This window comes from Adiantum capillus-veneris, chromosome 8, assembly GCF_014529385.1.
Source record: "Adiantum capillus-veneris isolate H3 chromosome 8, ASM1452938v2, whole genome shotgun sequence".
NCBI lineage: Eukaryota > Viridiplantae > Streptophyta > Polypodiopsida > Polypodiales > Pteridaceae > Adiantum > Adiantum capillus-veneris.
Window position 1 is genome coordinate 3,879,462 of NC_140938.1, and position 23,744 is coordinate 3,903,205.

The 23,744-nt window shown below is 40.9% G+C and overlaps 2 protein-coding genes across 2 annotated transcripts in view; one reads left to right on the top strand and one right to left on the bottom strand.

Moving 5' to 3' along the window:
* Positions 1-23,744, top strand: part of CNX3 (cofactor of nitrate reductase and xanthine dehydrogenase 3) — a 184,989-nt gene that overhangs the window by 54,402 nt on the left and 106,843 nt on the right. The gene's annotated exons all lie outside the window — the stretch shown is intronic.
* LOC147451596 (uncharacterized) lies at positions 4,414-5,812 on the bottom strand. The gene is made up of 3 exons (XM_086517500.1): positions 5,048-5,812; positions 4,833-4,974; positions 4,414-4,559 (listed from the first exon to the last, which is right to left on the bottom strand). The coding sequence occupies exons 1-3, from the start codon at positions 5,054-5,056 to the stop codon at positions 4,414-4,416; spliced, it is 297 nt and encodes a 98-aa protein (XP_086373626.1). The 5' UTR covers positions 5,057-5,812.

The following is a 23,744-nucleotide window of genomic DNA, read 5'->3' on the forward strand; positions in this document are numbered from 1 at the left end:
GTTTGAGAGACGTTGTCATCACACACATGATTGAAAGCATGCATACTATTTAAATTTGTGCACAATAAAAAGAGAATAAGTCTTATAAGACAAAAACATCGATCATTCAAAAGAAACATGTACATTTGGTTACACTAATGTAGCATTGTAAGCATTGTCAAGCTTCATACTATCCTTAAGTTGTGTTCCTTGCATCCATCTAGCATCTTCAAAAGGATAATTTTTGAACTTAATAAGATACAGTCGGATAATCTTACCATGTCGTAGTACCTTGTCTTCATACCGAAGGATAGCTTTGGGTTGTAGTACCTCTTCTTGGTCTTTGATTTTGGGAGGGTCTTCAATAATTGGTTCACTTGGTGGCTCTCTTTTCTAGGGCTTAAGTAGGCTCACATAAAAAGCATTGTGTATGAGAAATTGGTTGGGCAACTTAAGTTGATAAGCCATCTCATTGATTGGCTTCAAGATTTGAAAAGGACCATAGTATCTTTTTGCTAGTTTAGCAAAATACTTTTGATGGCCTGTAGGATTTTTGTTCGTCGTTTGCCTCAATCGAGCCTTGGGTAACTTAAGTAAGACCCAATCATTTTCTTTGAACGTTAAGGCCCTTTTGTGCTTATCAGCAAAACAGCTTTTTGCCTTTGTTGAGAGATGGATATATCCTCCTTAATCTTTTGAAAAGATTCTTGTAGGTAACGGCTATACTCATCGGCAATGAAGATCTTCCCATGTAGTTTAAGTATCAAGGGACTTTTAGGTCTTCCCTCTATGATTTCAAAAGGTGCTTTTCGCATAGAAGTATGGACAGTGTTATTGTACGCATACTCTACAAGAGGCAAATACTTTTCCCATTGAGAGCATTGATCTACTTCTGTAACATAAGTCTTTAGTAGATCAAGAATCATAAGATTGACTATCTCACTTTGGCCATCTGTTTGCGGGTGATAGGCCGAAGAGAAATTCAATCATGTACCTAGATTTTCGAAGAGACCTTTCCAAAAATTATTGGTCATTCTAAGATCTCTATTTGACATGATGGATGTTAGCAATCCATGGTGTTTGAAAATTTGGGATATGAAGAGAGTTTCCATTTGGTGTGACTTAATAGTCTTTTTGACAAGAATAAAGTGTGCTTGCTTGCTAAACCTGTCGACTATTGTCCATATTCTTGTATTCCCATGGATAGACTTGGGTAATCCAAAGATAAAATCCATGGATATACTGTCCCATGGTGAATTAGTGCTTGGCAATGGCTAGAGTAATACAGGTTGCTTCCTTCTATCCTACTTAGTCTTTTGGCATACCACACATTTTGAAACATACTCTTGTATGGCCACTTTCATGGTAGGCCAATAGAAGTATGTCTCTACTCTTTGAAGAGTAGGTTGAATACCTCTATGCCCCACATAGGGAGGAGCATGGGATTCATACATGACTTTCTCACGAAAGGAGTGGGTAACTCATAGCCTATTCCCATGGAGAAGATAACTATCCTGCAAGGTGAATGGCTCCTCTTTCTTCCCCACAGCAAGGGATGACATTATGTCTTTAAAGTTAGGGTCAGTAGCATACTGATCTATCATAGAAAATAGATCATTGTGAGCTGTTATAGACACCGCATTAACTTTTGGTCGTGGTGAAAGTGCATCGGCCACTTGATTGTGTTTACCACCAATGTGAGCAATATGAAAATAAATTTGCGAAAGAAAATTTGCCCACCTTATTTGTTTTTCGAAAAGCTTGGTTTGCATCATGAAGTACTTGCAACTTTGGTGGTCTGTTCGTAAAATAAATGGAGTACCCATTAGATAGTGCTTCCATGTGTCTAGGACATGTAGGACAACTAAAAGCTCTTTTTATTATATGCCCAAGCGTCGCTCATCGATATTGAGCCTTCGGCTCTCATCTGCTATGGCATGCCCTTCTTGAAGCAAGACTGCTCCAAGGCAATTACCACAAGCATCACATTGGACCTCAAATGGCTTTGAGAGACCCGGAAGCATAAGGACTGGTTGGGAGGTAAGCTTCTCTTTGAGATTGTCAAAAGCATTTTGGTCCTTAGCATTCCATGAGTAGTTAATGTTCTTCTTTGTTAAGTCATGTAATGGTCCTGCTATTTGAGAGAATTTTGCTATGAAGCGTCTGTAGTATGCACACATACCAATAAAGCTTCTTAGCTCATGTAGATTCCTTGGATTAGGCCATGCTTTTATTACCTCTAACTTTGATGGATCCATATGTCTACCATCTTGAGAGATAATATGACCTAAGTATTGAATCTTTTAAAGAAAAAAAATCATTTTTCTTTTGATTCATAAAAAGCTTGTTCTCGCTCAATGCTTGAAAAAATCACCTAGAGATGTTGCTTGTGTCCCTCAAAGGACTTGGAGTAGATGATGATATCATCAAAGAACACTCCAATGAATTTGCGATAGGGTCTAAAGATTTTCTCCATTAAACGATCGAACGTGGCTGGTACAAAACGCGGTCTTTAGGATATCTTCATTCACTATCCTTATTTGACGGCAACCACTTTTAAGGTCAATCCTATTGAAGTAGGTAGAGCCTTAAATTTTATCAAACATACCTTCTACCCGAGGTACGTGAAATTTGTTTTTGACAGTGATATGGTTTAGTGCACGATAGTCCACACACTTGCAGTATGTACCATCTTTCTTTTGCACTAAAAGGACTGGAGAACAAAAGGGAGAGGAGCTAGGCCTCACTATCCCTTTGTCCACCAATTGTTGTACTTGCCTCATGATCTCCTCTTGTTGAGCTCAAGAAACTCGATAAGGAGGCTTGTTAGGCGGTGAGCTTCTTGGTAGAAGCTCAATTCGATGGTCACCATCCCCTCATTTTGGAGGTAAGTCCATAGGGATATCATCGATGAACACATCTTGGAATCCTTTTAGAAAATTAAACAAGTGTAACTTTCTTGATTCCTACCATTTACACTTGATGAAACCTTAGTACCTTTTAGCGACTCTTTGACAAAAATCATGTACGTAGAAACTGAGCTCTTCATTGATGGGTAGGGGATTGAAGGGAGCTTTTTTAGGAAGCTTTAGAGAGAGCTTTTTATGAAAAATGGGCAAGTTGGTAAATTTATTGAAAAAGCTCTCTCTATGAACTTTGTGTTGGATTTCTTACTCTTATGCAAAAAGCTCGCTCCAACAAATGTTGGTAAATGTCGCAGCCGTCGTTCACCCAAAATTGTGCTACCACATCAACAGACACCCCCTATAGAGTGGCGGTTGGGATAGAGATTTAGAGAGAGAGAGAGAGAGAGAATTCGCAAGGGTTTGCCTATATAGAGGCATATAAAGCTATATTTGTAAACATTGAATAAAAAGAAGCACTCGATGATAATTTTAAATTGAGTACAAATATAGCTTTATATGTCTATATATATATATATATATAAAGATAAAGAGTGAGAGAGAGAGAGAGAGATAATCTATATATATATATATATATATATATATATATATATATATATATATATATATATATATATATATATATATATATATATATATATATATATATATATATATATATATAATGATAAAGAGAGAGAGAGAGAGAGAGAATTCGCAAGGGTTTGCCTCAAACCCTTGCGAATTCTCTCTCTCTCTCTCTCTCTCTCTCTCTCTCTCTCTTTATCTTTATATATATAGACATATAAAGCTATATTTTTACTCAATTTAAAATTATCATCGAGTGCGTCTTTTTATTCAATGTAAGTTTCTCTCTCCCTCTCTCTCTCTCTCTCTCTCTCACATAGCGCCCACTCCGTGGATGCACTCTCTTCATCTGTCCCTCTCTTCAATGTAAGTTTCTCTCTCTCTCTCTCTCTCTCCTCTCTCCTCTCTCTCTCTCTCTATCTCTCTCTCTCTCTCTCTCTCTCTCTCTTTTCATTTTTGGTGGAAATCTATATTTCATTTTCTCTCCATCCGTCCCATGACTTGCACTAGTGGCAATATTCCCCAAATGCCTTTCCCTCGACATTGAGTTCTGCGCCACTAATCCCCCTCACACTCTATTCTAAAAGTGCAAGTAGCTAGCACTGAAGCCGCTGGCTTAATTACTTGAGGATAACCATCATCAACTTCATTGTGATTGATCTTGCTAAGCTTTTCTGCCCTCGTGTACTCCACTTTGACGTTTACTCTTTCCATTTCTTCGGCCTCTGCCATCTGCAACACCAACAGCCTGATAGCATCAGCAGAAAAATGTGTTGAACAGGCCTACGAAGGCAACGAGTTTTGGTGATTCGACTCGGGGGCGGGGGGCGGCAGGATCATCGCACTGCAGCACTCTCTCTCTCTCTCTCTCTCTCTCTCTCTCTCTCTCTCTCTCTCTCTCTCTCCAAGGGATGTTGAGTTCGAATGGGTAGGGCACAGGATGTTAGAGCTGGAGAAAGCTATAAAACCTTGCCATGAAGAGCGATGGCATCAGGTCAAGGTCGATTTTGGGAGCTTCCATCAAATCATAAAGGTGAGGAGTGCATGCGGAATCAGCAGGGCGGGAGGGGCCTAGTTGCAAAGGTGTAGCTGGTAGGCACTCAAAAACACAATGAAGAGATAACATTACTTAGATGGAATCTTTACAGATTCTATCTATCAAATAGAAGAAGAGCCAGTAATAGCCTTGGCAATGGGAAATAAACACGCTCATTATCAAAACAGCAAGAGAATCAATAACATGCTGCTACGAAGCTAGAAGTAAAACGAAGCTATAAAGGGTTATTAAAAAAATAACATCGCTGAGCTGCAACTAACGAGTCTATGATCGAGGAACGACATACCATGGACGCTGCAACTCACAGGAAGCAAGAAGTTCAAGCACCATGAGTTTGAAGCCACTTGTAGGATGTTGTGGGGTGGCACTCAAAAAGTCCTTCCGGAGGTTGTATAGCCAACAACAAAATAAATTACCTGCAACAGAAATGCGCACGCGTGCACATTGCTGTACTACTACAATTTAGATTAGGCCAACTGATCATCGATTGAAATTTGATATCTTCTGTTTCAGAACATACCTCTTTCATGGGTTGATCATACGAAATATCTGATCTTTGAGAGTGCTCATCACGTCAGCAAGCATCCAAAGTACCCTCCAGCTTGATGATTTGCGAAATATAACCAGGGTTTGAAAGGTCTCCAGTACTCCTTTCCGGTTCTGCCCGGCTTGCTACTGCACGGGCAAATAACGCGGAAAAGTATTGGTGTGAATCTTGAGAATTAGGCATGGGCCGGACCTGCTGCATATCATTTCCATGAACATTATGGTCGAGGGCACAGGGTTGTTGAATCTACATGAACTATACGAGGCTTGTACTGCTGGAATGAATATGGCGGAGCTTGGCCTGCAGACTCTATGTTACTGAAGAATGCTCTCGTCATGTAGACGAGGTAGGCTTTTCTTCATGGCGCTTCGCTTTCATGTGAACATGTGTAAGGTGCCAGTACAGCTAGCTGGGCCTTGCCACTTCCGACGGCGTTTTCCCTACGGACTGCTCTTGCTCAATCATCACCTCCACTCTAGCAGGCAGCCTACGTGCGTGAGTGAGAGCATCCTCGCATGCAGGAAGGAAGGAGAGAGAGAGAGAGAGAGAGAGAGAGAGATCACCCTCTCACGTAGCCCAATGCCCCCTATAACTGAGCGCTAGCACTCGCAATCCACACACAGTACACACACACACACACACACGCGAATTATTTGTGGGCGCTAGCGTTTGGGCATGTGTGAGAGAGAGAGAGAGAGGAGGAGGAGGAGGAGGAGGAGGAGCAGAAGAGAGAGAGAAGAAGAAAAAGAAGAAGAAGAGAGAGAGAGAGAGAGAGAGAGAGAGAGAGAGAGAGAGAGAGAAGGTGCATCCATGTCTTAGTGTGAGTGTTGCTCATATGATTGGTGAAGCTATTTGACAAAAGCTACAAAAGCGCCATCCGTTATTGGAGGAAATTTTTATTCATATGGCAAGTGTTGGTTATTGGATGTCTTCCACAGCCAAATCCTCCCCCCCCCCCCATGTCATGGTGCTTATACAAAATGCCAAATTTCGAATATAAGGGGTCATCCGCTGCTAAGTTTTCTGTGTTTTCTCTTAGATCTTGTAGATGCATTTGCGTCATCAACCTCTTCAAGTAAGGAACTTGAAGGTTTCAAAGGTAACGGCCAGATGCAAACGTTCAACTCTTATCAGCAATAAAAGTGGAGAAAGTTGTGTGTCGGGTTGTGCAAGCACATTACGCATGCATCAAGTCTGCCTGCATTAATAGTGCTAGAGAGAGCTTGTCCTTGGTGGCCAAAGGTGATGTGCTAAAAGAAACGAAGGCATCTTACACCTAATAAGTTTTATTTTAAAACTATGAGCAGTAGGGTAGTGTGTCAAGCGCTAGCGTCCACCAATTGAAAGTGCGCGCGCGCATTTGAGAGAGAGAGAGAGAGAGAGAGAGAGAGAGAGAGAGACTTAATGTTCGGAGAGGAAGACACAGAGCCCCTTGCTAGTGCAGGCGCTAGCGCCCATTGAGATTGAATGAGTGAGGAAGAGATAGTCTCAACTTGAAAAAAGTGTCGCACTCAAATTTAATTTTCAATTGACTTACCCCTTCGCCTGCTCTGTCGCTCTCTCAGTCCACATCATGCAGTTAAGGCATTCCAAGTAATGACATCCTGGATAATAAGCCCACAAAGAACTTTTTTTGCTTACTTTATCTGAGAGAGAGAGAGAGAGAGAGAGAGAGAGAGAGAGAGAGAGAGAGAGAGAGAGAGAGAGAGAGAGAGAGAGATTAAATGAAATGAAATTATATTAAACATCTTCAAAAGGCCAAAATGACCTATGAGTCCAAACTGATACAATCCTTGTGGATCTAATCCAATACCTAGGGGAGAGAGAGAGAGAGAGAGAGAGAGAGAGAGAGAGAGAGAGAGAGAGAGAGAGAGAGAGAGAGAGAGAGCTGTAGAGAGTAAGAGAAAGGAGAGAGAGAAAGAGGAATTCTAGGAGAGGAAAAAAGAGGGAGAGAGAGAGAGAGAGAGAGAGAGAGAGAGAGAGAGAGCTGTAGAGAGTAAGAGAAAGGAGAGAGATAAAGTGGAATTCTAGGAGAGGAAAAAAGAGGGAGAGATAGATAGATAGAGAGAGAGAGAGAGAGAGAGAGAGAGAGAGAGAGAGAGAGAGAGAGAGAGAGAGAGAGAGAGAGAGGGGGGGGGGGAGATAAAGAGTGTGGAAAAGAAGATAGAAAGAGAAAGTAGGGGGAAGATAAAGGTAGATAGAGAGATATGGACAGAGAGAGGGATTGAAGAGAAGAAATTGATACTAATAAAGTCCTCAACCACCATGGTTTTCTCTAAGATTTACTTGTTGATAGGGGTAACATATAGAGAGAGCTTCATTGCTAGCTTTGGGTGTGTCGATTGTCTATAAATATAGCTTAGGGTGTCACCTAAAATATATTTGGATAGCCACTAAGCTCTAGAAAGCTCTACCAACGATGGCTTCGTCTTCGTCATGCAAGGTGAGTTTGGTCTTGAGTACTGTTAGCAGTGAACCTTTGTGCCCTGTAAGATTTGCCATGGTCAATCTTGTAGATTATGGAGGTTGTAGTAACAGTGAGATACTTGCCATCATTTCCACTACGGATGGAGACATTTAGACTCAGGTGAAAGATGCACATTGTCGTGAGGATAGGAATGCATGAAAAATTCATGTTGGACACATCTTCTTCACAAATGTGGAGTGATAGGTATGAAATAAATATTGCAAGTAGCCCAATGTGTACAGGTGGTGATTTTGCAGAACGAGTGGCACAAAGCAAACCCTACATGGCATGCAAGCATATTTAATTCTTCTTCCTTCGCTACTTTGGCTTGGACCTAAACCACAATATCTTGATCCATCAAAGCAAGCTAACAAATGAGGATCTACTTCGTGTGTTCAACTGTCATCGTACAACATAAAAAGCATTGTAATTAAATTAGTTTGCTCACATCCCCTAGTGCGCATATGTAATTGTATGGCACAAACTGCAATAGCTGATTTAATATTGTAATTCTTTTCGAAAGTAACTTTGGCTTGCAAAGGAGGGTTGCCCATAGCTTGTTGCAACCTAGTAACAAGATAATTAACAAACATAGGGGCATCATCATTAACACCTTCATGTGCAAAATCATAATTGTCAATATTCAGTCTACTCTCTTGATTATTGTCCTCCATGCTAATTAAACTTATGTATATAATTACTTTGTGCTTTGGTACCCTCAAAAACCTTAGTTGCTACTCTTTTTTACCTTTGAAAATAAGTTCTCAAGCAACCACGCCCGTGGTTTAGAGATTGTTGATTGCAAAGACTAGTAAAGAGGGTCTAACATTGATCGTTGATTATAATTCCTATTGAGCTTGCTAGTAGCACCAAAGGCAAGCCCCGAGAGACTCCATTATTAAGACTATAGTTCCCACCGGTGTACCTTGAACTAAGTCCTTTTCAACCAAGATAATAGATCCCTATCCCACTTACCCTATTGCAATGAACATGTCCAACCTTTCATGGACAACTTAAGGACCTCTCTTCTTAAGCAAGAAAAGAGAAACCAATAGCTCTGATACCAATGTAATGGAAATGGCCTATGAACTTTGGGAATAGCTGAATTAAGAGAATTAGAGTAAGCATTTTTATGAGGCTACTTTGAGAACATAGAGGTTGAACTTAATTAGAGGTAGCAACATAACCATTATAATTAATTAACTTGGCATGAACAATACTTTTTTCAAGAGAGAAAATTAGAGAACTTGACAACAGTTGAGGACCAGATTTATGTGGAGTCCGTCCCCCCTCCAATAGGCTTTTGTAATATAGATTCTCCCATAAAGAGAGACTTGTTACAATACAATCTTTGTGTTCCTTGTGACCTAGGTGATGCTATGAAGATGCAAACCTTCATGCATCACGAGTATAACATAAACTTTGTAAAAGAATTAACCATCCCCGGCCTCAATCCACAAGCCTCAAACACCTTCAAAGGTGGAGAGAGCTAGTGGGAAATGAGGGTAGGAAAGATAAAGAAGAATCATTCATAGGAGAAAGAAATAGTTCCTCACTTATCATCATTCTTCTTGCTTAGCATAGCATAATAGCATAGTAATGAAGATGGAGAATATGGCAAGCTTAAGCATTGAAGCATGTCTCTTGGTTGGATTTGCATTCCATAGCCAAGAGTGTTGGTGTAGGCTCTCAACTTCTCAACAAGCTTGGAGAAGGAGATGGAGTTCTTGCACTTTCACCAAGTGAGAATGTGTGAAAAATGAGCATGTAAGAGGGTGTATACCCCCAAGCACACCCCTTGCCTGCCTTGGTCGACCCCTCCTTGTAGCTCAAGCTTGAAGCTCATTGGACCCCTCTAAGCCTAACCAATCACATACACAATGCATTTCAAGCAACATTGGTAATCTTTGGACAAGTGTCCTCCTTACCCCTTCGAGAGTGAGAGCTTGAATATATCTAGATATTTGTTGAATTGAACTAAAAGCTTATTGGACCCCTCTTTAGCCCAGCCAATAGGATTCAAGCACACCATGTGGCTAAGCATAGGGAGATCTTGAATATGTCCATGTGCCCCTTGAGAAAGGGGATGCCTTTGGGTGAGTGGGAGGTTAAGTCAAAGATTCCCCTAACTTTGGGGCTTCCCCCCTCCTTTGTTGGGTCTCTTTTAAACTCAAGCCCCTCAAGCACCTTACCTCCACATGCATGGGAAGCTTCTCCAAGCACCTTACTCATCAAGCATGACAAGCATCTCAAGCACCATAGTCAGCAAGCACGACAAGCACCTCAAGTACCTTAGTCAGCAACCACCACAAGTACCTTAGTCAACAAGTACGACAAGCACCTCAAAGGACTTTTATCACTAACCATTGGAGGTCTTTAATGAAGCTAACCCTAAGGTCTTTAAGCTCCATTAGCTAGCCTTGATTTTTGACATATTATCTCTCATTTGGACCCCTTTACCATTGGCTCCGTGTCAAGATAGACCAGTAAGCACATGTCTATATTCGAACCCGTGTGCTCATTTATTATCCCACATTAAATGATGAGTTTAATATGAGAAAATCATCTAGGTTGGTTAGATATTAGATTTTATGACATGATGGATGATGGATCAACTTATGCTCGGTGCAATTCCTTATTACTACTTGTGTGCACCATGAAAGGGACTGTGACTCTCTTATTGAGCAACCCTTGCCAAAGACAAACAAAAAGTCCAAGAACTACAGGGGTGTTTTTGGCCATGTACCATTTTAGAGCGAGACTGCAATGGTACAAGAAGAGAAAATTTATTGCATGATGTATATGCAAAGGAGGTTTTTACGATATGTTTTCCATGATTACCAGACTATGGATCTATATTTTTTACAAAGTGTGAGGACACGAAGCGGAGTGAAAGACAACATGTAAATAGTGTATAGAAAGGTTTGAGGAAGAATGGTTTGTTTGAAGATTATAAATGCATTATAGGTGTGTTTGTGAGTTTTCAGTTGTGGAGACCATGCAAGACTTAAAGTGTCATAAAATCTAATATCTAATATCTAACCAACCCAAATGATTTTCTCATATTAAATTGATCACTTAATGTGGGAGAATAAACGGGAACAAGCGTTAAGATATAGACATGTGCTTATAGATCTATCTCAACACGGGGCCAAAGGTAAAGGGGCCCAAATGAGAAATGGTCTATCAAAGAGCAAGGCTAACAAATGGAGCATAAGACATTAGGGTTATCTTCATTGAAGACCTCCAATAATGTGTGTAAAAGGCCTTTGACCTTAGGTAAGCTAGGGCTGAGCTTGAGGCGTGGGAACCCGACCCAGCTCGAGGTGCTTGTCCTGCTTGTTATGCTTGATGACTAAGGTGCTTGAGGTGCTTGATGATTGAGGTGCTTGAGATGCTTGAGGTGCTTAATTATTGAGATGCTTGAGGTGCTTGACATGCTTGAGATGCTAGGGTTGCACTTGAGCTGAGAACCCAACCCAAGCTTAAAGTGCTTATGAGCCAAGCTTGTGGTGGGAACTAGGCCTATGCATGAGGGGCTTGAGGTGTCAAAAAGTCAAAGATTCAATCCCTACAAGGAGGGGGCGAGCCCTATATGAGGGGGGATGAGAGAGAACACCCACACACTCACACAAGGCATGCATGGTACAAAGAAAGCAAAAGGGACACTTGTCAAGTTCCTCCTCATGTTGCCCTCATGGTGTGCCTGAAGCCTATTGGTTGGCCACCCAAGGGGTCCAATAATAATTTAAGAGATTTACTTAAATGATTTAGCATTTATCTAGCCCTCTCTCTCAAAGGGGAAAGGGGGACACTTGTCTCAAGGCTACCCTTGCTGCTTGTAATGCCTCCTGCTTGTGATTGGCTAGGCCTGGAGGGGTCCAATGAGCTTCAAGCATGAGCTACAAGGGGGGGTCTCGACCCAAGCAAGCTAGGGGGTTGCTTAGGGGATATACTCAACCACACACACTCACAAACACTCTCATTGTGTGCTATGCAAAGTGCAAGAGCTCCCTCTCCTTCTCCAAGCAAGTAGAGGTTGAGAGCCTACACCAACACTCTTGGATATGGAGTGCAAATCCAACCAAGAGCCATGCTTCAATGCTTAAGCTTGCTATCTCCTTCTTCTTCATTATTATGCTATTATGTATGCCAGCAACAAGAGTTATGATAAGTGAGGAACTAATTCTTTCTCCTACGAAATGTTTCTTCTTCCTCTTCCCTACCCTCATTCGCTTCTAGCTCTCTCCACCTTCGAAGGTGTTTGAGGTCTTGGGACTGAGGCTTGGGATAGTTAAAGCTTTCTTCAAGTTTATGTTATGTTCGTGATGCATGAAGCTTTCCATCTTCATTGCATCACCTAGGTCACAAGGAACACAAAGATTGTATTGTAACAAGTCTCTCTTAATGGGAGAAATCATAATACAAATGCCTATTGGAGGGGGGACCGGCTCCACATAAATCCGGTCCTCAAATGTTGTCATGTTCTCTAAATTCTCTCTCTTGCAAAAGTATTGTTCACGCCAAGTTAGCTAATTGCTATGATTATGTTGCTATCTTCAATTATGTTCACCCGCTATGCTCACAAAGTTATTTCTCAAAAGTACTCTCATTAATTTCCGTTACTCTCAAATTAAATAGGCCAATTCTATTACATAAAGTCTTTCGTGGATTGTGATTTGTGTATGGGGAATGAGTTGTGAAAGTATGCTCTATAGAAATGTACAAAGTCCCTGAGAATTTTAAAAATGCTCAAGATGTTAAAGTACAAGTTGTGGGACGTGTATCTAACCTCACTCCTATTTTATTGCAAACATAGCGAGAACCACGAATATAATTGTCAATCCATGGGACAAAGCTAATTCGACTAGTGCATAGAGGCTACAAAAGGTTTTCAATCTCTTGGAAAACAACAAACAACTCGCATCTAACTCAGGCTACACTCAAATGACTGAAATCACTAAAAGCTAATCGCTCATCGGCAAACAAATCACATCCATTACAGCATCAAACGACATCCATACAGAACTTCTAGGACATGTTTATAAGACCTAAGCACATATGCATATGGTCTCAAATCTCACTTTAGGTCAAGTGCAAAAATCAGGATTATTAACAGCAGTGAGTTTTTGACCTAGTCGTTTTCGACCCATAATGCAAATAAATGCTTAGCAATGATGCCCCAATATCCCGTCTATACTTATTTTATGATTTTAAGTGTAAATTCCTACTTATGATGAAATTAGGCCACGGGTTGACGATGCCAAAAGCTACGGATTACCATGAAATGCTTATGTCAATGCGTAGAGCTCTTACCTGCGGTTGCAACACAGCAGATGCGACTGCAATGTGACAACCGGGGAGGGAGTTTAAAGCACGAGAAGGAGAGAAGTGAGCGGCGTTAGCTCACACTGTGTTTCTATTATCCAAAACTTTAAAAAACTTACAAAAATTGGCTTTTATACCTTGGCCAAGGTTTTTGGTGGTCAAAACTAATAATCTGGGAGCTCTAACTAAAGACAGGTTGATACAATCTGGAAGCTTGTAGCCACGGCTCATTAATTACAATCTTTATCTGAGTAGGAGTTACAATATTCTCGATTCATCAAAACAATAAATGTTTCTACAATGAAAGCTCCGAAAAATGGTATCCAAGTTAGCTTGCTGCTAATATTCCCCCCTCCTCGCCTGTGTCGTCCCTTGACACAACTTTATGGGCTGAAGTAATCTTTGGGTTGATGGTTGGCGAGATGGTCTTTAAGCACGTGGAGTGCTTTCTCATATCTCAGTCTTCTCTCTTTGTCAGGTACCTGCAAGAACTACATGGTGACTTTGTTTTTAAGCTCAATGGCTGAATAGCCGACAAATCTAGAGGTGAGGTTACTTATCACTAGCCCAAATATCTTCGATCGCCAAGTGAAGAAACCTATATAAAATGCTTCCTCAAACGCCAACATATTGCTTGAAGGCAAAAACATGCATCGGGCATAGAAATCGTAAAGAACTTCTTCGGAAGGCTGGCCAGTTAAGTCGTAGTAGAGGCCCTTATTGCCTTCGAGGAATGGCATCCATGGTGCCCCTGCTTGCTCTGGGCTCGTGAAAGGCTTCAATACATGTGAGCAGCAATCGGTAGATCTTGTATATCATAGCAAATGAGAGGTCAAGAAGGCTCTTGAAGAATGTCATGGCGCTCGTTAGGGATTTCACCATGTATTGCTCTGTCACCGATCCCTTCTCTGGAGCTGGCAATCGTGGGTAGTTCAACTATGTAGGCCGCTTCTTAGTCACTGCTTCATGTGCTTTCCATGTCCTTACTCGTGGTACAAGACAAAAGGTTGGGTCTTTCTAAAGGGTTGCAGGTGCTCTTGTGAATAGAATCAGATATCTTGGATTCTTGTTCAACCAGCTCTTTCTCCACTTGGGGTGGACATCCTCTGTGCCTTCTGCCTGCATATCTTTCTTTGACCTGTAAAAGCTCTACCTTTATCAAAGGATATGGCAATGATTGTTGATGCCATTGTGCAATGATTTGGTTGAGAGTGAGTTGAGTGACATTAATTGAATGGAGAACTCTCAACTCCCAATCCATCGATGCTTTCCATTCGACATCTGTCTCCTGGGAAACTTGCTTCTTGAGTGCTTCTTCCTCAGCTTAAGATAGCTGGACCATGGGCACTTGCTCAGCATCTGTGAGTGGTACCTAAAAGTCTCCTTCTCCTCCTAGCCCTTTTGTTGGTTGCGTTTCCATCTCGGCAAAAGAGACTGAGGGAATTTCAATACTTGGTACCTAAAAGTCTCCTTCTCCTCCTAGCCCTTTTGTTGGTTGCGTTTCCATCTCAGCAAAAGAGACTGAGGGAATTTCAATACTTGGTTGCTTAGAGGTACTAGCTTCTTCTTGTGTCTCTGGTTGTCCCTCTCGCATCAGCTGATTGACTCTCTTTAGCTCTGTTATCTCTTTGAGCAATTTCTCTTCTCGTTGTACCTGCATCAGTGCAAGGTCTCTTCTTTGGGATTGCTCTAGCTTTAGCTCAAGCTTGAGATCCTTATTCTTCTTTTCTAATGCCTTATATACTTCAAATGTACCTTTGATCGAGGCAATTGTGGGATTTTCTTTTATCTGTCGTAAAAAGGTTGCCTGATCATTGATCCTTTGCTTTGAGTATTGCAAAGATGCGTTTGCTACGTCAAGCTACACTTGGATCTTCTGTACTGATAGAGTTGTGGTTAAGAGTTCATTGGTTACCTCTGTCAGTTGTTGGTTTTTGGTTTTGCATGCATCTGATAACTTTGTTAAAAGTTCTCCTAGCTTCTCCATTTCCTTTTGTTGCTTCTCCTTGGCTAGCTGGTGTTGTTCGGCTTTAGCTTTCAGCACTTAGACTTGTCTTTGCAGATCAGAGATGACATTCATTCTATCATCTAATTCTCCTTGTAGAGCATCGATGACCATCTCCAGCTCTCTAGCCTTAGTATTGCGGCTAATTGCTGTTGTTAGTATTTTTTTGGTCATCTGTTGCATCTGCTTGGCATATTCATTAACTTGCAGGATGACTTCGTCATTTGTCTCCCATGCTTCATGCTCTGTAGGTTGCCTAGATGTTTCAACAGTCTCTGTGTGAGGCTCCTTGGGTGGTGTTGTGGTGGCTGCTTGTGGTTGCGGCAGGGGTTGTTCTTCACCTTGAGGCGTTGTTGTTGCCTCGATTGCTTTTGCTTCTTGAGGCTTCGTGGATGCCTCGGCTGTACCTTGTTGGGTGGTCGTAGATGGTGCGGCCTCTATTTTTGTTGCTTTGGGCTGTTGAAAACTGGCTGCCTCCTGCTGTTCCGGCTCTTTTTCTTTGTCTTTCTTGCCCTCATTGGGTCTAACTGTTGGTGAAAGTGGAGGGCTTGGCATCAGGTGGTCTGCCTGTTTTGTAGCAGGTGAGGTAGGCTTTGGGTGGTCTGCCTGTTTTGTAGCAGGTGAGGTAGGCTTTGGGTGGTCTGCCTGTTTTGTAGCAGGTGAGGTAGGCTTTGGAGACATTTCTTCTTGATAGTGACGTGTCTTGGTTTGTGCAATAGCCTCCACTAGTGTTTGCTTCTCTACTGCTTCTTCTCTGTTCTCCTCTCAGCGTCTTGAGCTTCTTTTAACTTGAGGGCTTCTGCCTCTGCATACATCCGTTCAAGAAAGTACGTGGGGTCCTCTGCTTCTTTCCTTACAGGGTTCTTAGTTCTAGGACCCCTTATCTCTTTTGGTACCCACCTTTCCGGGTCCTCACCTGTAGCTTGGCGGCTCCTTCTGTAAGTTTGTTTTTCTCTTTCAAACCTCGCCTTTTTCTACTGAGGCTCCTCTTGGTGTGTAGCCACTGATTTCTTCTTCATCTCTTCTATTATGACCCTCCTCTCTTCATTGTCTGAGCTCTCACTGCTATGAGCTTCATGAGAGCTTTCTGCCGATTCTTCATCTGACTTGTAAACTTGCTTTGACGAACGAGTAGTTCTGGGAGAAGGTTGTGCAGACACAATCCATGTGTTCTGGTGGTTTGGGACTGGCGGAAAATTGTCGGCCATGCCAATAGCATGGTATGCAATTCTTGTCAGTACTTTAGGTGAGCCAAGATAGGTGATTTTTCCTTCCTTCTTGGTACCCTTCAGCGTTGTTAGCACATACTACGCATGATCAATGGGTTGCCTGGTTGTCAACTTTAACACTTGGGTGAATGTAGTCGTAATTGCATGATTTGGTGTTGTGTACCATGGTGGTCTCTTTGATAAAAAGTGGAAGTGCTGATGATACAAACGTGCTGGTTCTTCCACTTGTCTTTGAATGAGGTTGGCAAAGGTTGCAGCAGCAGTCTCCTTGGTGAAGGTGCCTTTTATCTTTCTGTCTTGGGCCCTCATTGTCATCCCTTCAGTTGGCAACTTCACTGCCTCGGCCACAATTTCCTTTGTGATTACCACTTTGACTTTCTGCCCTTGTTGGTCAGTAATTTGGGTTGATCCATCTTCTTTAATTGTAGACAGGAGCTCATAGGCTTTCTGAAAATCTACGCCACATGGTTCCTGTTGTAGAAGTCCCTGAGTCCGAGCCTTTTGTTGGCTTCTTTTGTGTCTGGCTTGGCAGCTACATCATAGATCTCTTTTGGTAGCATGTGCACCTCTACGTGGTGTCCTTCTTCACTTTTGAACCTGCCTGTGAAATTCGTGGTGTTGTTTTCCTCAAGCTATTCTCTGGACAAATATGTTGCTTTTGGCCATCTTTACTGAACTTGGGTCGAGTTGGTAGGGTGACAGCTCTTGCAGCTTCTCTTTTTGGGACACCCTCTTCTTGGCCTTCTCCGCAGCTTGCATTGCTCCTGTTAAGTGAATACAGTGCCAAAGTTAGAAAATTTTTGCAATTTCCGCTCTAAAATGCCCTTGAGTCTGAATTGGTGACAAATTGAGTCCAATTTGCTTCAAATCAATTTTGGAGCATGCATAGATGCATAAAAACATGTGAAGGTCAAAATCATAAAGTTCAAGCAAAATTTTGCAACAAAAGTAAATAATCGCGATTATTTACAGCTGGGGATTTTTTTCAACTTTTTGCCTTTTTGACATGATAGGCTCATACTTGAAATGTGGCATGTAATAGGTGTGTATAAATGCTAGGTGAAGTGAAGGTACCATTTTCAAGCCAAAAAAGTGCAAAAGTATAATCGCGATTATTTACAACGGTCAAACTTTTTTTGCTAAACTTGACAAATTTTGACCCTAACATATTCAATACACCTAAAACAAGTCCTAAATTGAATTTGGTAAAGTTTTGTCTTGTCGGCATCACTTCGTGCTTTGTCGACTCTAAAATCACCGATTTTTGTGACTACATGGCATGTGGAGTGTTGTGTGCGTGTAGTGCGTGTACGGAGTGTGTGCAAGAGAGGGGGAAGAAGAAAATGGGGAAGGGGATGATACATAGACAACCTATGTTGGGTTAGTGGAGAAGAAAGAAAAGAGTCAACTCTCTCTCTTTTTCTCCCTATATTGATTAGGTGAAATCAAGTGTACAAGGGTGGTTTCCCACGGCCACCTGGCCTACACCCCAACATGGAGTTGGTTAGTCACTTTTGAAGCTATGGACTTGTCCACTACATAGACATGAAGCTACCCATCCAGTTTTGGCCCATTTGGAGTCAGTTTAACTTCGTATGTCAAATGTGGCGCTTTGTAGCCTTTGAGCAGTTTTTTGCTTTTTGAGATCCTGCCTTGATTGTTTTTATGAAACCATCCATATACATTGTGTATAGACCCAGTCTATAAGCTGTCTGTGGAGTCAGAATCCAATTCTGGCATCTGGCAAAAACCTAGCTTTTCTACTTGGGACCCCCCTTGACCCTTGCCGAATGGTTATTTGGTGATATAGAAGTGTTCTATCATATAGGGGCATGCTACAGTTCAAGTCTCGTCCGATTTGGTTGAGCTGACAAGCCGCTATGGTCAATTTTTTATCGTAGGACGTCGTGCACTGCTCGATTTCTAGGATTTTTTCCGTGGGTTTAGATTAGCTACTGGCCATATAGAGTTGATCATTGATAAGTATAGAACTTAACCCTCATGTCTCATGTGAAACGGCACTATAAACAGGCGACTGTGGACTCCAAAAATCGCGCGCGAAGAAGGTCGAAAGCTCTCTCTCCAAGGGGGACTAGTGGAGGTGATTTTAGACTACCTTGGATATCTATACCCGGACTTCCTAAACCATTTTTCCCCAAATTCCCCTGTTAGTCCTACTAGGCCGTGAAATCTATGTTAAACTCAAAAATTTCCTCAATCGGAGTCATGTAGCTCAATTTGCAAGAATTTGCGAAAGTAAGCCTTGGCCACCTAATTTAGGTTTCCCCCTTCCATCTGCTGATTTGAATGAAATTTTTTGTGCCTATTCGCCTTGTCCTTCTAATCATCAACGTATCTTTAGTTTTTCTATCTGAGCTCCTTTGCTATTTATTATTAATTTTTTACCTGTTTATTAAAAAAATCAAAGAAAATAACAAAATGCGCTAAAAAAGCAAAGTAAAAATTCAATAATTAAGAAAATCCATTGAAAAACACAACTTTATTGTTTTTTTTTTTGGATTTCTCCATTTTTAAGTCCCAGTATCAAGAAAAATAATGAAAAATAACCAAAAAAGACCAATTTTTCATGATTTTCTGATAGTATATACACTTTTTACACTCATCGGGGAGATTTTATTAGGTTAATTTTCCCTCTTGACAACTTTTTAGGGCATTCTTAGGTAGTTTTGCAAAAAATTATACGTTAACATCAAACTTTTTCCTCTCTCTTCAAACATTGCCCTTAATTACTTAGTTCTCTTCCACCCCTCCTAGATGGTGTATTCCGGGACGACTGTATGCATGGGTTGAACAATCGTGTCTATGCATAGCTTTGGTTGGCTCTACCATGCTTTGAAGATCAATGCAATTCAAACCATTATGTTGTGCAAGAGTTGGGTCTTCAGTAATTAACTCAAGGGTTTCTAATGTCGAGGTTTTCTTTTGCTATCTTCCAAAGAGCAACTCTTGTAGTGCTCTTAGTTTTATTGTACCGTCAGGATGCTTTGGCACGCTGATTTCTTGAGTTGTCGATACCAATAATGGTTGTTGTTGAGCTTTTACCCGCCATTGATATCTTGGTTTGTCTTGGTTAGAATGTTGTGGTTGATCAATCTTTTGAGACTTAACTCTCCATTGCTTCCTCGGTTTTACAGTTTGCGGAGAAGATAAGTCCTCTTTTTTCTTCCAAATCCATTTCGTATTTGGTTTCTTGCTCGATGATGATCTTCTTTGTGTTTTGAACCTTGAAACCGTTCTTTGGTACTGTGGATGATGTTTTGAGCACCCAAATTTGAATCGGCTTACCCTTAAGCTGTGCTTTTGGTACCCAAATATGTCTGACTCCTTGCATGCTACTTGTAGCATTTGCTTGCCAATAGGATGAAGAAGATTGATTGCTTCGTGGTTTGTTCTGATGGTAACCTCCTTCCCATCCTCTTTGCTCGGTGCAATTGGAACAATGAGTTGTCCGCCCTTAGGTGATAGCTTGAGCTGATTGGCATCCCAATCTGGTACTTCCTTGTACGTCCGCATCTATGCGATTCCAAGAATCATTGTCTCATTCATGAGTTCATCTAGTAAGAATACAAACTGGTAAGGGTATGAACATGCATGTACTATTACATTTAAGTTGACTACTCTCAATGTTGGTGTTGGGTTCTTGTTTCATCCTTTAATAGTCGCTATTCCTGTTGTCGCCATTCCTGTTGTCAATGATTGATTGTTGCTTTCTTATATGTGGAATAATTGACTGCATTTCCTCGAGCTCCTGTATCGACCAATGCATTTGTGCTATGATTGTCCATCTATACTTTGATGCGAAGGTCCATTCCATCTAACCATTCATCATTTGTTGATACTGCATCTTTCTGTAATTCCCATAGTCGGTCATCTAGTTCCAGAGTGTTGATGGGAATAGGTATTTGTTGATTTTTTAGAGCAGCTTTCCTTTTGAGCACTCAAAGCCGAGCTTCCTCTTGGGCTTCATCATTGTTGTTGATCTTCCTTTGCTTTGCTGCATGCATCTTTTCAAGCAATTCATTGGTTAGCGGCAAATTGTACTTCTTTAAACGACATCCACTAATCCAATTAGCCATTGGTTCACCATCTAGGGTAGACAACTTAACTGCTCCACTTGGAGATACATCTTCAATGATAAACGGTCCTTTTTCCTTTTTCTTAAACTTGGAAATGTGTTGCTTAAGGGAATAGATTAAAACTAAGTCCCCTTTTTTGAAGATTTTTATAAATAGATGGGAATCAAAAAACTCTTTTTGCTTCTGCTTTTGTGCATAGATGTGAGCTACAGCTGTTAGCCTTTGCTCATCAAGATTTTCTAAATCTTCAAGTCTCTCTGACAATTCTTGTCCAATCCACTCAAGATTTTTAGCTACCCGTATTGTCGGCAATAGAGACTCTATCGGCAGTATAGCATCAAGACCATAAACAAGGTTAAAGGGTGTAGCATTTAAAGTTGTTTTGAATGAAACTCGATAAGCCCGTAGAGCAGCATGGAGATTCATTTCCTAATCTGTCCTTCTTGAACTAACCACTTTAGTCAATAGCGAGCTAAGAATTTTATTCGTATGCTCAGCTTTTCCATTTGCTTGTGGGTGATAGGGAGCCTATTTGTTATGGATGACCATAAACTCATTAAGCAGATACTCAATTACCTCATTGAGGAAACGAGTTCCTCTATCACTAACAATTTCTATTGGCATTCCATATCTTGTGAACATGCTCATATAAGAATGCGGTTGTGGTTCTGGCATCATTCTTTTGAGTTGCTTTAGCCTCGGTCCACTTGGTCAAATAGTCTGTAGCTACAATGATATACTGAGCTTGGGTTCTATAAGCAGGTGGTTGTATTGGCCCAACAAAGTTTATACACCATTTTGCAAAAGCTCTTGTCCCCATCATTGGTCTTAAGGGCATGCTATCTATACGGGTTGGCATTTTTGCTCATTGACATGCATCACACCTTCGAACATATTCCTTGGCATCTGCAAAAAGTGTTGGCCATCATATGCCTGCCATTAAGATTTCTCTTGCGATGTTCTCACTGAAAAGTGACCTCCAGCTAATCCAGTATTTGCTTTTTCTATAATAGAAATATATTCGTCTTCATTTGCACAAAGACGCAAATATGGATCCTTACCTCTCCGATAGAATTGGTTTCCAATAGAGCATAGTCTCTTGCTTCTGTTTCAATTGCTCTTTGACGGTGTTTACTCATATCCTCAGGACATGTTTGGTTTGATAAATAAGTAACTAGATAGTTACTCCACTTAGAAACATGCAACATTTGGAACAATGTCACATGAGGTATGGGTGTTTGTTTTTGACATTGAGGATAATTTTTCACAAATGAATGAACATCCCTCCTCATAGTTCTCCAAAATACTCTAAGTCTCAAGATTCGTTGCATAGTTTGGTCTTCTGTAAAGTGAAGTTCTACTATGGTAATATGTGCTTGACTTAGATATTGGGTTTTCTCCTCAAGATTAATTCATAAAAGAAATATTCCATCTTGATTTCTTTTGTACAACCTTCCAGCTAGTAATTAATACATAGCCGATCCTCAATTAATCTAGTTGTAATAGGAAATGGTATTTGCGAATCCACTTGAGCTATGGTCATCAATGATACCATATTTTCCGACCATCGAGGTATCATTTCCACGGAGAACAGATATGCATCTAGTAGATCATCATCTACTCCCGTAAGTGGTTCACCTGAAACAATCCTTGGAAAATGATGTGCTCTTTGATGAGTGGTGCCCTTTTTCATAACTACAGTGAAATCAAATTACAAAAGAATGATGAACCATCTCATTATTCTTTCTGTGTTGCATGGCTTTTTGACCATGTACAATAAAGCTTGGTGGTCCATAAAGAACACAAATTTGTTAGCTAATAAGTAATGTCTATAATTTCATTCCTAATCCTTCCCTTTCGGTGGTTGTGTATCTTTTATCTGCCGCCATATTCAAGTGTCTGCTAGCATAAGAAATAGGAAAATCAATTTTCCTGTCTCTAGGTTGAGCTAGGATACACCCAATGGCAAAATTGGAAGCATCTACATGTATGTGGAATATCTTATTCCAATCTGGTGCTTTCAATATTAGAGCTGAAGTGAGAGCTTGTGTAAGCTTCATGAAGGATTCTTTACATTCATCAGTCCATTCAAAGTGTGTAATCAAGGTATACATGGGTTTTGCAATTATAGCATACATGTAAATGGACCGCCTATAATATCCACAATGTCCGAGGCTTGAACCCCCTTGACTGTTGTCGGTCTAGGAAAATCAGCAATAAAATTAATTTATCCATATCAATAGCTATGCCATTTTTAGACACTATATGTCCAAGTATTTTTCCTTGTCTACCCATGAATGTGCACTTCTCAGGATTTAAGAAAATCCTATAAAGTCTATATTTTTTTGAATACCTTTTTGAGATGTTCAAAATGATCAGCCTGGATTGATGAATGTACACATAGGTCATCTATATATACTTCCAAGAAATTCCGAAGATATTCTTTAAAAGCATGGCTCATCAATCTTTGGAAGGTGGAAGGAGCATTAGTTAACCCAAAAGGCATAACCCGATAGGAAAAAATACCCCATTTAGTTGCAAAGGTAGTTTTATGTTGATCTTTGGGGTCAACCAAAAGTTGATTGTATCCCGAAAAGCCATCTAAAAAGCTGTAAGCTTCTTTTCCTGCTCGTTCTAAAACATGCTCAGTGATTGGAAGAGGAAAGTTGTCTCTAATGGTAGCTGCATTCACTTTCTTGAGATTGGCACATACCCTTAATTTTCCATTTTTCTTGGGTACTACCACAAGTGGAGACACCCAATCTGTGTGTTCAATTTCATAAATGAATTCGGCTTCCTTTAGCTTTTATATCTCTTCTTTGATCTTCTTGGCAAATGTTTCATTATACGTTGTTGGGCGCATTTCTGACACTCGTTTTTTTGTAAATTTGTACATACGGACATGACACCCGATGTCAAAGGGGTGTGTGGGATTTCTTTTTGGTGGGTTTTTAAGCTTGCTTTAGCAAGCACATGTACATGTACTGCAAGTCGCTAGTCTAGTGATAGCTGTCGGGCTACTGTAAGTGTCCGTGATGAGTGAGTTTTTTGAAGCGAGACTTGTATATAACTTAAACTCATGTACAAACTTAAAAAAGTTCAGCAAAACTCTAGAAAATTGCAGTTTTGAGCTTGTTGTGCCTCCTTGATGATTTTTGTTGCAGTTTTTGCCCTCGCCTTGCCTACTCTATGTGTAGTCGTACCGGGACACCTCTCTGTTCGCGTCAATTTTGCATGTAGCGGCATGTAGATTCAAATTCGGTCATCTCCAACTTTCTCGATATTCATTTTTCAATCTTTTTCTCAAGCTTTAAAGTGCCCCAATCGGAGTTGTGCTCTTCAGGTTACGACTAGTTCTTTGCAGGATTATGACTATGGCAGCCTAGTGGAAAATTGTGTACAGGCAGATTGGGAGGGCATGTATGTATGAATTGTGGAATTGATGTTGAAGTTGTGGGTTTGTGATGTCCAATGGTGAAAGGGGAGGCCCTTGTATTCTGATGCAGTGGTCGGCGTGTGCTGTAAATCCATGCTTTGGCAGGGT

Bases quoted from the DNA above. Each gene is read 5' to 3' on its own strand.
- LOC147451596 (XM_086517500.1), bottom strand. The intron at 4,560-4,832 runs GTGAGTTGCAGC...AGTGCCTACCAG, and splicing joins GCTTGAACTTCTTGCTTCCT to CTACACCTTTGCAACTAGGC.